This window comes from Wasmannia auropunctata, unplaced genomic scaffold (genome assembly GCF_000956235.1).
Source record: "Wasmannia auropunctata unplaced genomic scaffold, wasmannia.A_1.0 LD336044.1, whole genome shotgun sequence".
In the NCBI taxonomy this organism is placed as follows: domain Eukaryota; kingdom Metazoa; phylum Arthropoda; class Insecta; order Hymenoptera; family Formicidae; genus Wasmannia; species Wasmannia auropunctata.
In genome coordinates this window covers 560,975-577,594 of record NW_012026846.1, presented here as the reverse complement: position 1 = coordinate 577,594, position 16,620 = coordinate 560,975, and the positions used below count along the sequence as shown (strand labels likewise).

The 16,620-nt window shown below is 44.3% G+C and overlaps 1 protein-coding gene across 1 annotated transcript in view; it reads right to left on the bottom strand.

The window, feature by feature from the left end:
* The window catches only part of LOC105451794 (ELKS/Rab6-interacting/CAST family member 1), a 61,828-nt gene that overhangs the window by 3,776 nt on the left and 41,432 nt on the right, over positions 1-16,620 (bottom strand). Inside the window, exons 5-13 of the mRNA XM_011692471.1 lie at positions 10,851-11,018; positions 8,978-9,145; positions 5,625-5,888; positions 5,038-5,424; positions 3,370-3,672; positions 3,093-3,245; positions 2,827-3,015; positions 2,490-2,629; positions 57-2,280 (exon numbers count right to left, since the gene is read on the bottom strand). Coding sequence (XP_011690773.1) covers positions 57-2,280; positions 2,490-2,629; positions 2,827-3,015; positions 3,093-3,245; positions 3,370-3,672; positions 5,038-5,424; positions 5,625-5,888; positions 8,978-9,145; positions 10,851-11,018 — 3,996 coding nt within the window. The remainder of the gene's footprint in view (positions 1-56; positions 2,281-2,489; positions 2,630-2,826; positions 3,016-3,092; positions 3,246-3,369; positions 3,673-5,037; positions 5,425-5,624; positions 5,889-8,977; positions 9,146-10,850; positions 11,019-16,620) is intronic.

Genomic DNA, 16,620 nt, shown 5'->3' with positions numbered 1-16,620 from the left:
GAGCACGGTGTGAGGCCAACACGTGCGTCGGCACCGTCGCCGCTGCGGCCGCTAACCTGATTCTTCTCCAGTTCCTGGCACAGCATCTCGAGCTGCGCCTGGAACCGCTCGCGCTCCACGGTCGCCTGCTTAATCTCCTCGTGCGCGCGTTCCAGCTCCTTTCTCAGCCTGGCGACCTCCTGTCCGTTCTGCTGTACGGGCTGCTGCTGCTGCTGCTGCTGCAACTGTTGTTGCTGTTGCTGCATGGTGGCCTGCATCTGTTGGATCTGCTGTTGATGCGCGTGCAGTTGCCGTTCCGTCGTCTGTATCCGCTTCTGCAGGTCGCCGGCCTCGCGCTCGGCAGTGTCCGCCCGCTGCCGCTCCGTCTCGCACAGTTTCCGCCACTGCTCAAGCTGAGCCGCGTCGGATTGGGCGGTCTCGGTGCCGCGTGACGCCAGCTGCTTCTGCAGCTCCTGCACCCGCTTCTCCGCCTGCTCGGCGCGCTGTCGCTCCTTCTGCTGCGTCTGCTGCAAGTTCTGTACCTGCTGCTGCAGCCGTTGCACCTCGCGCATTTGCGCGTCAAGCGCCTCCTTGGCAGCGCGATCGGGTGTCTGCGCGTGGGCCCGCTGTTGGAGACGGCGGGCCTCCTCGCGCTGACGCTCGAGCTCGGCCTCGTTCGCGCTAAGCTCCTGCTGGAAGTTGACCAGCATTTCCTGCGACTTCTCCAGCTGTATAACCAGCTGATCGCGCTCCACCTGTAACTGCTTCGAATCTGCCTCCAACTTCTCCTTCATCTTTTCCGAGTGCTTTTCCCGGTTCTCCAGAATCGCTGCCATCTTGTCGCGTTCGCGTTGCGCCAGCTGCAGCTCGTACTGCATTCGGGCAAGTTCCTCGTTGCCGGCAAGCTGCTGCTGTTGCTGCTGCTGCTGCTGTTGCTGTTGCACGCGACGCAGCTCCTGGCGCATCGCATCGCGTTCGTCCCGCAGTAGCTGCACATCTGCGGCGAGACGCTCGAGCTCCTTCTTAGTGGCCTCGGTAGCTTCCTGATATTTGGAGGTCTGCAGATGCGCTTTCTCCAGTTCCTTCGCGAGCCTGCCGGCCTCAAGTTCGACCTGATCACGCGCCACGATCGCCTTGTCCAGGCTAGCTCGTAGACGCTCTACCTCAATACTCGCGCTCTCGGATCTCGTCTTACCCTCGGTCTGCATCAGTCGTTCCAGCCGCACAATCTCGACGCGCAACTTCTCGTTGTCCGCTTCGAGCGCGTCAGCCCGCATCTTCACCTTGTCGTGCCGATCTCGTATCTTCTCGGCCTCTATTCGCGCACGCTCGATTTCCGAACGATTGCGTTCGTGCTGCGCCGTAGCCTTGCCGGTGTCATCGCGCGCCCGCTCGAGCTGAAGCTGCGCCTCATGCAGCTTCGCCTCGAGCTCGGCGTGGTTCGACTGCGTCCTCTTCAGCTCTGTTTCGCGGCCTTCCAACCGCTCGCGTAGCTTTTCCACCTCCTGCTGTAGCCTACTACCCTCGCTCTGCCACTTCTCTTGCTCGTACTGGTATTTACCTCGCACGCCTTCCGCACGCTCCAGATCGGCGCGCAGCCTCGAGGCGTCCTGCTCAGCTTTCCGCGCGCGTTCGAGTTCTGCCTGCGCCTTCTCCAGACGGTCGCGTAGCCGCTCCACCTCCAGCTTCGCCCACTCGTGCTCCTCCTTGTGTCGCTCCTGGCTCTCCTGGTACTTGCCGAAACGTGTTGCATACCTCTCGGCCTCCTCGCGCGCGCTCTCCGCCTCAGTGCGCAGTCGTTCCGCCTCGCCCTGCGCCTTCCTCACCTCCGCCTGCTGACGATCGTGCTTCTCGTACATCTTCTCGATCTCGAGCTGCATACGCGCGAGCTCCTCCTGCGTCTTCTCCGTCGCCGCCTGCGCCTTGTTGAGCTGGGAATGCGCGCGCTCCAGCTCGAAGCTGATGCGCTCGTTGTCGGCCACCAGCTTCTCGCGCTCGTTCTGCAATCGTCGCAGCTCGATCTGCGACTTCTCGTAGCGCTCGCGCACCATCTCTAGATCGACGCTCAGCCGATCGATGTTCTCCTTTGATTTCTCCTCGTGCTCTTTCGTGCGACCGAGCTGCAGCGCTGCGCGATCATACATTTCCTGCACCCGAGCCAATTCCTCCTGTGCCTTACGCGATTCCTCGCGTGACTTGGTCGCCAACATCTGCTGCTTCTCCGTCTCCAACTCGAGCCGGTCCTTGTCCGCCTCCATAACATCAAGGCGGTTCTGCAGACGGTACACCTCGCTCTGTGACCTGTCATCGTAAAATATTTAGTCTCTGATCTTCACTATAATTTGCCTATATAAATATTTTGCACAAATTTTGTTGGCGATGCTTAAAGTTAAGACTGTTTTATATATTTGTATTCCATGTGCTGTAATAAATAAACTATCAAGTCACATATAAATTGATACACTCGAAACAATTAAATCTTTCCAATTTAAACGTCCGGCCAGCATTACCTATCATATTTTTCCAACATCTTTTCGAATTCCTTGGTGGCGTTCTCTCGCTCCTCCTGAGCCTTGTTCATAGTATACTGTGCCTTCTCCAGTTTCTCCTTTAAGATCTGGATTTCGGTCAACGCGTCGTCTCGTTCCAACTGTTTCATCGCAATTCCAAAAAATAACAAAGAAAAGAAAACTTTAATTTTTTTATCATTTTCATGTAGAATAACATCAGCTAAAGTAGAACGTTTTATTACATAAGAATTATTTTTAAATAGTATTTTAAAACTTACATTAAAGATTAAGAAATTATTCTAAGAAACTATTCATTACCGCTGAGGAGCTAACTCACCGTTAATTTCTGATGAGTATTGTGCGCCTTCTCCCATCTCTCCTTGACCAAGTCGAGTTCTGAGAGTACATTCTCCTTTTCGCGTTGCATCTTGGCTATTTGATTTTGCTGGAATTCTATCCTCTCGTGCATCTTCTCCATCTCTTCCTGGAAGCTATCTCGTTCCTTCTGCAGTCGTTGCATTATGACCTGATGAGCAATCATAACGCAAGATTATCGAATCATCATTAAATTTTAATCTCAGTTGATTTTATATTCGCGCTCACCTGAGCTTTCTCATACTTGTCCTGCAGTCGATCCACATCAAGCTGAATCGCCTCGCGCTCCTTCTGCATTCTCGTTGACTGTCCTAACGCTTTGTCAAGCTGGCTCTGCAGATTATCGAAGTCGTAGTTCTGCTTTTCTTTTTCCATTTGCATCTGCACAAATAATTTAAATTAAATAATTTCAGGCTTAAAATACATACGTCTTGAAAAGAATTAAGATATTTATAACAATAAATTGTGTCCATATAACACTTTTGATTCTCTCGAGATTACTCACTCTACGAACTTCCGTCTGCGTTTTATCGAGCTTCTCCTGCAGCTTGTCGACCTCGCTCTGCGTCTTGTCCAACAGATTCTGCAGCTTGTCCTGCTGAAGTTGCGCCTTGCCGAGGGTGGCCTGCGTGCGTTCAAGCTCCTCTTGCGATTTCTCGAGCTCGCTGACCGCCTTGTCCCTCTCAGAGTGAAGACGGGCCACGGACGCCTGTGCCCGATCGTACTCTTCCCGCAGGCTCTCCTGTTCGCCTTGAGCATTTTCGAGCCTGGCCTTGAGCCTGTACACCTCGCCTTGACTCTTCTCCACCTTGGAAAGAAAAATATTTCGCTAATGCCTAAATCTAGTAATTAATTTTGAATTATAAAGTACGCTTCTCTGCAGTTAATCGAACATACTGCAATTATCATTTCTTTCATTTATAAATTATAAATTCTTGTTTCTTTAAAAAATCCTTAAAAATATCATAAGTATATAATAAAACTCGCATGAGTAAAAGCTGCAATTTTGTAATGCTGAATTATAGACATATATTTATGGGAATAATGAAAGTTTATGCATACTGTCAACATCGCCGAGGAAACGCTTTCTTCACGTGTACGCTCTTTACAGGATAAACTCCTCAATTACAGAGACATTACTTGTAACACGAGACCGAACATTAACGCGACTTTCCGCGCTAAAAAAGATTTATTCGTGCTCCCACGGTCCTTTATTTTCTGTCATTAACTTGTCTCCGCGCGGAGCAAGCTCAAAGTTGCCGGCGATCCGGGCAAATGCGAACTTAAGCACACCGTTTAGCCGCGTTCCTTCCAGAAACGGACGATATGGTAATGCGCGCGAGCAATTTTCCAGTCACTTAGGTAGCGGGATCGTTACTTTGCTGCCGGTTACAGACGCCGGGTGTAGGACGGAGGCGTGATTGGAAATTGGATCCTATTGCACGGGCAAAGATGTTGGCGGCACAGCGGGAAAACGAGGGCAGAGATGAGAGGACGAAGGAGAAGAGGGTTTAGAGAAGAAGCGGGGGACAGGGACGAAGAAGAGAGTACCTTCCAGGTGGATGCTGAGAACGTGCGATTAAAATCGATTGTTCGCGAAGATACGCAAGCGATTCGAGGACGATCCTCGGAAAGTGCTCGTCGAAATGGAACTGCGGAGACGCGGTCCGAAAAGGACTTTCAGCCGTCCATTAATAGATCGCCGAGTGGCGACGTGTGTATACGGTTCGTGTGCTCCAGCAAAGTAGTCCAGGTTACTTCTGTGCCAATCAATCGATAGCACTGTAATTTGATGTATAAATAACGCTCCCGCTAGGGAGAAACGCCGAAGAAGACGAGATATTTTAAGTCGTCGCGAGATCGAAAGCTCCGCATTGGAGTTTCATCTCCTTCGTGATTTAGGGCAAGCGATACTTTCACAGTTCTTTAAATAACGATTCTGAGTTTGTATCACTCTGCTAATGCGCAGGATAAATAATGTTAAAATGTAATAAAGTAACTTCGGTCTCGAAGTTATGGAATATAGTTAACAAACCGTGACAGATCGAACTCGTTTTTGCGAATTAAAAAAAATTGAATTTTTAATTGAGAAATGATATTTCAAAAATTTATTGTAATTTAACATTAACGTTCATGTCGTGTTGAAAACAACGAGGAAATAAGAAAGATTTACCTTCTCTTGGAGGGACGCGGCCTCGGCACGTGCCCTCTCATTGTCCGCTTGCGTGACCCTCAGCTCGGCCTGGGCCCTCCTCAACTCTCCGGCCGTCTTGTCGGCCCGTTCCTGAACGCGCTCCATCTCCTGAGACGAGTTCAGCGTGCTTCTGCCGTAGCCCTGCGACCGCTCCATGTCGTGCCGCAGTCTTTCGTTCTCCAGTTCCAGCCTGGCTAGCCGCTGCTTCGCCGCCTCCCAGTCGGCGCCGCTACGTCCGACCTCGGAGGCGGCCTTGTCCAGCTCAGCCTTGCTCTTGCCGAGCTCGGATTGCGAGCTCTCGAGCTTCGCCTCCAGCCGGTCTTTCTCCGCCTGCGCTCGCTCCAAACGTGCGCCCAATTTCTCGACCTGGCGATTCGTACGTGAAAAAGAAGGCGATGTAAAAGTGTTTGCTAATGCTTTATAGTTGTATCATAATCTTGTTATTTAGAGTTCCTCCTTTTACGAAAAGACATTTAAATAAAAGAATTCATTGTTCATTTTACATTAACGCGCGGATAGGGGATGAGAAAGTAAAGTAGAGATTTTTCCCATCTAGCCTTACTTACCTCGGACTCCAATGTATGTAGCTTCATTTTGTATTCGGCGATCTCCCTCTCGTGCAATTCCCTCTCCTCCTGTTTCTCCTGCTCGGCCCGGTCCCTTTGCTCGCGTAATTGTGCCATTTGCTTCTCTTTATCCCCAATCGCCTCCTCGAGACTACTAAGTGCACCTTCGCTACTGCAATGATGCGCCTGCATCGCCGTCAGCCTGGCTCTGGCCATGTCGACCTGATTGTCTTTCTCTTTCAGCAGGTCCTCCAAATTCTCGATCTAAAGTCAACAGCAGACTCAGCCATAATTTCAAAAGGGAAGGACGTTGATTTATTCATCAGTCAATTTGTTAGTACAGAAACAAGCAAGAATATTAATTTTATTTTTGTTAAAAACAATCCTTCGATATCTGTTCGATAATTCAGGAGATCTTTAATTCGATCCTAAGACCGATTACGATACTTTCGGTGATACAGAAAATTTTACTTCACATTAAATATCGTGTTAAATATGTAGTATAGTTTGCTAAATTATTACATATTTCGTAAACAGTTGAAGGGAAAGGAAGGCATGGAAAGATAAATTAAAGCACAGAGATTACGTTACATTTAGGAAATTAAATTCAAAACGACCTCCATGCAATCTTCACGCGAATCATAAATTCGGCGTGTTCGTAATCAGACATCGTTAATGAAATCCCACGAGATATCAATGTGGGATAGTTAATTAACGTAAATTCACGTGATTCACCTACCTGCCAACGCACTTTCGTAGATCTTCTTTTACTCACATAATCATACTCAGACATCATCGTCACGACAGGCACGCTAATGTAAAAATAAATACGGTGCTTGTGTCAAAGCAAATAATAGAGTCTATGAATAGCATAACATAACGTAAATATGACGCCTAATAATGGGCACAGGCAATAATCAAATTAAATATTTAAATTAAGTACAAATTATACTAAAACACAAATAAATATAATATTACATAAATTAGACGATAGCACGTATACATAATAAGATAATCAACATACAATTATCTATTAAACAAATGATAATTAAAATTAAGAGTGGGGCATTTTCTATATTTTACAAAATAATACGTTTTTCTGTACATAATGTAAACATAATCAATACATAATAACAAAGAAATTAACAACATTAACTTGATATTCACAGGCGCACTCATCAATTACAGAAATGGTGGACGAAAATAATGCAAATTTATACGAAGACGCAGGGATAAATTTGTCTCCTTGTTTTCTTACAGATCTTACATCTAGCAAACGATTGCAAGAGAGGAAAGAGTCTACGCGTAAGAATCGACTGCACGGTGCAACGGTGATGAAAAATACGGCAGAGACATAATCACAATCCTGCGAACGACACTTTATAGCCCGTGGAACATAACGTAAAAGGAGACGTGAAAATAAGAAATGTGTGGTGGAAAACGCTGCGGGCGCAAACACAGTGCAAACTCAACGTAACGTAACCCTTTGTAAACTGCATTTGCGTCCGCGACTACTGTACATGAACTAGCAAACGCAAAAACATTCTAAGAAACGTCACAAAGGCAAGTGTGTACGCGCGCGCACACATAAACACACAACACACACACACACACACACACACACACACACACACATATATATATATATATATATATATATATATATACACACACATTATATGTCGTTCTAATCGACAACCGAACCACTGACACTCATGCGCATTCTCTCTTTCTCGCGTTAAAACATCACGGGGGATGCAACGACACGTCGACTGCATCGGCTCAGTTTTTTTTCAGCCGCTGTGACAATTAGTGCTCGGTACTTTGTGCGAGTACGCGATGCGCGGCTCTAATCCTAGAGGATCTCGCATCTATCCCGTCGAACGTGATGAGGAAAGGGAAGACCTTTGTCGTGTCCACGAAGTTGATGAAGCGGTAATCAAAGGCTAAGATACCGTCAAAGCACGCTCAAAATCACCGTCGCGGACAAAGAGCCGGCAGATAACTGCAGCGCATTTTTATCATGGCGTTTTATCGCAGGTGTTATTTTTTTCTTTTTCTTTTTTTATACGAGAATCTTACGAAAATTGTAGACTGTCGAGGAGACGACTCGAATTTTCCTTTCTCACGCACGATTAATGCCATTCCCTTTTACTTTGTGCAATATTTACGCAGATTGTGCCCAATTAAGTGCAAATATATAGTACATGCCGTCCAAATCGGCACCTTCGGCGTCGTCGAGAACGGACGGCAAAGAATTTATTCCGCGACGGGACAATCGGAATTCTCGCCTTAGGATTACAACCGTCACACGTGCGATCGATACCGATACCCGAGTTTTCACGTTTCGCAGTGTCGGCACGTACGTCACCCCCTCGTGGGATCATCTCTTGGAATTTTCTCAAAGAGCCGATTGCACGAGTCGATTGATTGGATTTCGTACTCGTACTTATGCGCGTGTGTGGGAGGCTGTGTGAATCGCGGGGTGTATCATTCGACCCTCCCGTTGATTCAATCCTTTTGCCCCGCATTATTAGCATACATTAAAATAGACATCGCTCTGCCAATAAAAAGTATCAATGTGTTTATTAACTGTATCTTATAATTTTACATGTCATTTAACTCTATATGATCTCATTCATTTCTCAATATAAGTTTGTGTTGGAACGAAAGAATTTATCAACGTATTACCATACGACATTTTTACGTGTCACTCATAAATTTCGTTTCTTCTAAAGGATGATATCGTATCTACTATACGAGAGCACGTTGCAAGCATAATAAGATTTCTATTGTTTCAAGGAAGATAATAAAGAAGAAAGATACACATGACATTGAAAAGCTTCTTTTCGTGGCTGCTGCAACACTTTCCCTTAAAATGACGAACGATTAATTTCGCCAGGACAATCTTTGTAAATATTTTCCTCAGCGCTGACTTCGCGCGATAAGGGCATTTTGCCGGACTCGTCCGCTTTCGCATTTGCATCTCTCTCCTCCAGACGGAGGGCTAAGCGCCGCGGCGCGCGCGATAAGGAAATTCATTTCGCGGAAGTTATCTGCTTCGAACCGAGCAATCTTCTCGCATAATATACTCGCCGCCCATTTCCGAGTTATGAATCGCAATGAGACGATTCTTATACGCGACGAGGTACGAGGCGGCTCTTGACGAATGCGAAACGTTACGAGTCCGCGCGAAAATGGCTAAAGTGGAAAATAGGCGAAAGCATTTGAGAATAGATGATGATGGGAAGGAACACTAAGCGCCTTTGACGACTGCGCCTCGAGGAAGGAAATCGCCTCGGTGATGGGAAAACTGAAAGCGGAATGAATAAAGTAAAAGATAGGACTCTCACCTTGCGCTGCAGAACGTTGATCTTGCGATCCTTGATGTCCATGTGATCCTTGATTTCGGTCAGCTCGGTGTTCATGCGATTGCGCTCCTGTTGCGCCTGCATCGCCGCCTGCGTCTTCTTCTCGATCATCCGGTTCTTCTCCTCGAGCCGCTGCCGCATCTCCTCGACCTGCACATTTCCGAGCGGAGCGGGCGGTAAAAATGAGATGTCGCCGAGGATCAGCCGACGAGAGAAACCTCCAAGGGTCCAAAATTCGGAATATTTTAGCGCGCAATATGTACTACGCGATGGAACGTGAGGCGACATTAGTGAAGAAGAAAGGCAAAAGAAGAGGAGAAAAGAGGAGAGGAGAGGAGAGGGAGAAGAGAAGAAAAGCTCGACCCAGTTTTCCGCGACGGCTTGGCCGTCCTCTCTTCCGGGGACACGCGATTTGTCGTAGCTTTAACTTAACTCCCGAGTCGTCGAACCGATTTATCAAACGGCTGTGATCACAGTCACGAGTCACGATTATTTAACTCATTTGAAAATTCCTTCTCAAAGAACTTTTTCAAAGGTTTAAGGGACTACAGATGTGTTCTCGTCTTTCTTTCTTTGGAGTTTGCTTTAAGAAATTAATTTCGAGAGGAATCTTCTTGATATATTTTTTACAGAGTGTTTAGCGCGGCTAATATTATGTAAAAGATAAATAATTAAATGTATAAAATAAGAAGTAAAAGATAAATAATTCGGAACAGAAAACAGATTTTCAGTTTTTTTATCATTGAATGTTTTTTTTATAGCTTTTATAAAATTTCAACTAATTCTAAATACGAGATACAACTAAAAGTAAAAAATTTTAAAGTAAATCATAAAATAAAATCCGAGATTTTTAGACTTAAAAGGTGCTTGTTTTCTTTCGTCGTAGTTTTAAGCATCTTACAACCCAGAGGATTACATCTTGCAAGATGCTAGATTTGAAAATCAAGAATTTGCTTTGCGAATTGAAATGAAAATAGGGATTTTGAATTGGAATAAAGTTTGCATCAAGGACTTTTCTCGCGTCAATGATCGTTTTAGAATTCATGGGGTTTGCGTGAGGTGGGTCAACATTTCTGATAATCTCGTTCAAATTCGATTTCGTAGTTTTGTCCTAGTTTCACTCGATGTTAGACTTTTGAAAAAATTTCTCAGGTCTTTGCGAGCGTTTTTTCCTTTCCGAACTTTTATGGACTCTTAAAGGTATTAAAGGGTCATGTAAAGGCTGGAAAAATTACACCAACAGCTTCTTTATTTAAGGTAATGATCCTTTATCCGAGTTTTCGGGTAACGGCATTACAACATTTAGGGTAGTTACGGAGTTTTGTTGCAACCGCACATTACTGGGGAACATATTCGACAAATACCCGAATTTGAGAGATGCGGTCAGAAATTTGGTATCGATTTCGAGTCTCGGTTGTGTTCTAGTTTCGCATCGGTGTGAATAACAAAACCGGCGGTAAACTTGTTTACCGAAAACATACTTGGCAACATTCCTGTCCTTGCTGTAAATTCGCATACATTTGAAAACTTTCGTAGTATTGAGAAACTTTTTGCCTTTGAAAGCAATGAGAAATGATTAATAAAGTAAGCAAATTTATCTTTAAATTCAAATTTTTAATTGAGATTTAAAAAAAATCTCAATTAAATTACAACAGCACGAATATGTTTAATCAACAGTATGTATGATTCAATATACAAACTGTTTCTTATAATTAAAAGAAAACTGTTTTCTCAACAAGACTATAAATTATTTGTTGAATCTTTAAGTACCTTTTACAATTTTGCAATAAACCATAAATTTCAACAAAATATGACCCTACATTTTTAAAATAAAAGAAGTCAAAGTTACACTCACATCTGCCTGCAGCATATTATAATGTTCCTCCTTGGCGCAGAGAGACTCCTTGAGCACGGCGATATGCCTCTGATAATCCTGATGTTGCTCCTCGAGCGTCTTCATTTTCGCCGACATCGCCAGCAGCTCCTGGTCTCGTCGCTGTACCTCCGTCCGAAGCTCGTCCAGCTGCGAAAATATTCGTCGTCCAGGCGAGGATCAGTCCCTGCGCTCCGTCCGTGTCGGCGACGACGACGACAACAACAACAGACGACGTAACGACGATGGCGACGAGCGACAAAAGCGTTGGAAACCTCTTGTCGGCTCTTCGCCATGACCGAGCACGACGACGGTGATAACGGTCTGTTTAGGATTGGGCAAAGATACGCGCACAAATGTCTTTTTTTTTTTCAATGCAAAATCTTGGCTGTGAGCTCGTTTTGGAGTCTGATTTAGTAATCTGATTTAGTAATCGATGGCAGCAGAAGCGACAAGACAAAAATATCGAAAACTGTCGAAACAATCGTATAAGTTTTGTTAGCAATCAAGAACTGAATATCTCAGATGTATTTTAAGTCCTTTAGTTCCGAGAGTTATAATTTAAAAAATGGCAAAAAATCTCTGATATAATTGCGACGATACTACGATAACTTTAAAAAAGATGCTTTTTTAATGCTCTTGTATGTACATGTAACACACTTTTCGCGCCTGCATCGTGCCGCATATCTTAAATTATTCCTGATCCAAATTGCGCGCAAAATTGATTTCCGAGCGAACAGCCTTATGGGATATAACCACAGAGTTACCTAATTGCCGTTGGACTTTGACACGAGCCGCTCTTGAGAAAGATCGAGATTATTTTAATTAAAATTACGTCGACGTGGCGCGAGCGCATCGACTCTCTGCAAAAGATTTCCATGTCGAGGATCAAAAATTAAGTTCGCATTGTCGTCCTGCCCCGATTCCATTGCTATTTTTAGTTCATTTATGCGCCTTTCTTGATTCCTGAACGGATTAATGAAAGGAGGCTGACATTCGAGCTATTACGATCATGACCTAATTACGAAGTCAAACAAGAAACTACGTGTGTGCGAGCCAGTTTCGGTCAAACCTAAATTTAAGAACGATTCGATCTCTTTGAACTTTGAGGTCAAATTCGTTATAAAGTTTATTAATGAATCTTTAAGCTTTACAGCACTGATGATTATCACGTTAATTGCGGTTAACTAACTTCCCCTTCTAACTACAACAGCTAAAATTATAATCTAAAGAGGAATGAGGTCTCGGGCTGAGTTAGTTAAACCCGTCGAGTTTGATCGACTCCATTGACCGAACTGACTGCCCCGATCATACATGAACTTTCTTAGCCTTAATTAATTATATCGAGAGAATCTAAATAATGAAAAAGAAATCGAGAGAGAAAAAAACGTCGTCGTCGTACTCGGATAGGATTTGCACGAAGCATGCAGCGTAATCGAGGCCAGCGATACAAAATTACGAACAGTGTTTTTTTTTAGAGAGGGGAGGGTGTAAAAAAAGTGCACATGTATATATATTTATTTATACGTATGGATTGTGCACATTCGTATATAAGTAAATATATATGCACACACGTGTATACACGCACAGCGAAGTGTGGTGGAGACATACGACACAGAGAGACACGTAATCTCACGCGCACGCATCACGGGGGGGCCAGGATAGAGAGATATTCGGGACCTGTCACGTCGACATGTGTCTCTTTTTATTTACGTGTGTACGTACCTACTACGCTCTGGTCTACTCTGGTGTTGCCGGCAGGCCGTGTGATGTGAGACTCGTCGCGACATATCGCCGGGATAACGCCGAGATCTCGCGACGATCTCGAAGCAGAGTCGTGATATATAAACGCAACACAGCTACTACTGGCTAATCACTACGTACGTAAACGCGATGCGAGCGAGTTCGCGATTCCGCGAGGTCCTCCCTGGCGATTGCCCAGCTTCAAAGTTCCGACTTCAAGCCAAAGAAAATGTTGGCTTAATTAGAGAATAATTAACGCATGAAGACTTAAGTTTTTTAATTTCGATTTTAACGTAAGCGAGCTTTGCTTTCTAAAAAAAACTTTCATTTTTAATAATAATTACTGCAACGTATTATTAGTTCTCCAGCACATGTATATGCTCTTTTTTTCAAACAAATATCTTATAGGCTATGTTCGATTTGGCGCTTGCAGCGCTTATAAGCATCATTTATCCTTATTTAACATTTGGTAGACAATAAGGACGAGAGGTGATACTGTGAGCATTGTAAGCGCCAAAGCGAACGCAGCCATAATGTCTATAGAGTTAACATAATAAATCCTTTATCTTGCTCGAAGGTAATTTGAAACGCGCAAAAAAGCATTCCAATTTATTATGAAAATCATCTGATTCGCGCGTAGCAAGGATAGATCGAGGACCTCTGGCATGCGTCACTGGCATACTACATCTAGTCAAGACACCCAGACGAGAAACGAGCGGAACGTTATCGTATTTCTTTTCTCAAACGCGAAGACGTTCGAGAGAAATCTGCGTCTGCATTCGAGAGAGGAAATTCAAGACGCAAACTCGCCCCCGTCCGCCGTCGGCTATCGATTTAATCGACAGCGGCTATCGCCGGGGCATTCACGACGGCGGCAAATATCGCCCCGCGTCGAGCCTCAAAGTCATCGAAGTGACGGAGGGGGATGCGCACTCCCTCGCTTCGACGACGATGACGTCGACGATTATATCTACGATGATTATCTACGGTGTCACTAGGTCGCACACACGCACGCACACGCACACAACGATACTGATCGAATGATGGGGCGGGGGTGAACGAAAGTCCTTCGTTCCTTTCGCTCTTCCGATGGGATGATGGATGAATTTGATTGATGACTTGAGTCTGGGAGAGTAACGGTCTTCCTCTAAGAAATCATTGTCTAAAGACCGGTGTGTAAGGGGGGGTTTCTTTTTTTCTTTTTTTTTTTTTAATGAAAGATGCGTGAAGTGATGATTGCGAGACAGTCGGTCAACGATTCACGCCAGTAGGAAAATAGAGTTTAAGAAAGAGACAGAGACAGAAAGAGATATACAGAGAGTAAACAAGTACAGTGGCTACGGTATACATCGAAACACTCCGTTACGTAATACGGTAATCATGTAGATGGAAACGGAGAGGGAAGGATGGTGGTGGTAGTAGTGGTGGTGGTGGTGGTGGTGGTGGTGGTGGTGGTGGTGATGATGATGGTGGCTCGGAAGAGCTTCTTGGGCGGGTGAAGAATTTCCTTACCTCCTCAGAAAGCTAGAATATTGGGGCACCACGTTTAATAATGCTTCGCTCACCACGAAGGCCGTCCAACTCCGCCGTCCCTCTTCCGAACGAAACGTCCGCCCGTGTTTTATATCTTAGATGTCCCGGAATCTACGACCTTAATTATAATGACAGACTCCTCGGCAAATTCGGAGTCAATTTTTCATACGGGGGAAAATTTCGTAGTAAGCACTTTATCGCAGTTATTTAATATTTATCCGATAACACGGTAATTAAATCTTCAACTACGGCATTGACACACGGCGTTAAGCTCACGTTGATTTAAACGGGCTTTCATTAAGTAAGATTCAAAAATTTATTTTGAAAAGAATTTTTCATTTTTTAATTAACGTTATACAATTTTAATTAAGGAAAAATCAGCCTCGAATTAATCAACAAGTCTGTTGTTAAAATTAAGATCGAAGGTTTTGAGACATATTATAATTCAATATTTTAATTAATAGTAGACTAGTAAGCTTATATCTTTTATCGTAATAAACTAGTATAAGCTTATTACTTTTATCTTAATTCTTGAATCTGTGTTTAATTATATTTTAAAAATATTGTTATGAGGGAATATTATTCAAGGTTACGATATTTTACTATCAATTCATCCGATTGATCAGAAGAGTTCTGCGGAATTGGGGACTGCCATCCATTGCTGACTTATTGCTAACTTAGCTCTATCTTAATTATTAATTTATACCTTAAACTCTATCGGGCAAGAGGTAACATTTATTTTATCTACGAATAACGTGCGATTAAACTCATTATTTTATCTTTTTTTTTTGTCATTTATATTCGATAATGAAAGTGGATGACATGCATTGGAGAGGCGTGTCAATATTAATCTACGTCAATTTCGTTGTCGATTAATGTCCCTCAATTATCGATGCATACACGAAATGAGATCAGATCGTCCTTATGGAACAACACGCAGGACCTATTTTTACATCTAAGCACAAATACTTACTTGAAACTCGTAAATAACTGATAAATAAAATCAATACTTTTAAATACTGATTCTTTTTGCAATAATACTCGCTCATTTTAATTTTAGATTAAATTGCATTCCTTCAACAATCAATCGAAACTAATGTAATATTATATTTTTTATCATGTTAAATTTATAAGGTCTTAGATTTCCCATGAACGCAAACGTTCTCAAGATAGACCCCAAAAACATGTTGGACGTAAATTAAAGGACACCATAGTCATAAAAAACAAAGTACTTTCTTTTGCCTAAGGAAATTTTTCTGACAACGCGACAGTACTCGTAGATAAACTAAATGGACCTCTCCGTCTCTCTGTCGTAGACGAAATGCCGAATTAGCGGGCTCTCCCGATAGGTAATCCGACGTTCGTGGACCATCGCGGACAATGATCGTCATCCCGACGTCCACGTATGTCTTATTCGCCGAACGGGACGAAGGAGCTGACAGCTAGATGACAGATGCAGACTCTCTGCGCGCGCGTGCAGCATGCATATAGCGCCTCGAGAGCGAGGCTGGCGGGATGTCAAAGGGGTTTGGTAATAACAGGGGAGGCGGCATGCATCTCTCTAAATGCCAACACCAATCGGTCTCTTTCTATGGACGAGGGGAAGAGAGGGTGATAAAGAAATAAAGGAGATAACGCAAGAGAGGGTTTACGAAACAATGACGGCGGGCAATTTTTTTTTCATATACTTGCCGATGGCGAGCGCGGGGCGAGTCGCGCGTCTCACCGCGCGATCGCCCTCGCGTTGAAACGGCGCGCTCTCTCGGCGCGGCCACCTTTTCAGATCCTCGCGTAATCGACGACGATCCTCGATGATCGAAACGATCATACGATATACCGCGAGCGAAGAGATGAGACGGGAAACGATGACGCGGAGAGCTTTAGACGATCGTTCGACGACGATAAAAGCGTTGCTGAACGAACGAGCTTGCGGCGGCCACTCGCAACTGTCCTCTCTTAATCGATAGAGCAAGAAACCTCCCAAATTTATATCATGATAAACGTTTAATACGCATAACAAGCGATTTTAATAATTTTGCTCAAAGTGTCTTTTATAATAACTTATAATCACGATTGGCAAAGAGATCGGTTCCTATTTCAGACTCGATTAACAAAAGGGAGGTCGCGAGGGACCTCGACGAGTAGCCCGCCGAATGTCGATGATGAGGATGACGACGATGACGACGTGAACGATAATGAACGGCCGCTGCGATGACGTAAACACTACAACCACGTAAACTCCTAAACGACGCATGCAACATGCTGGACCTAAGTTCCCATGCGAGTTGCACGACTCGAAGAGAGACGATGATCATCGTGAGAGCTACCGATAACGATATCTATCTCGTGCGATGATTTTCGCGGCGTATATATGCCATGTATAAGCCTACGTCGACTTGATTTGACTCGATAATTCGTGACTTGTGAAGAGATGGCTGTGAAGAGATGAGCACGAATCCGATGATGAGAGAAAATG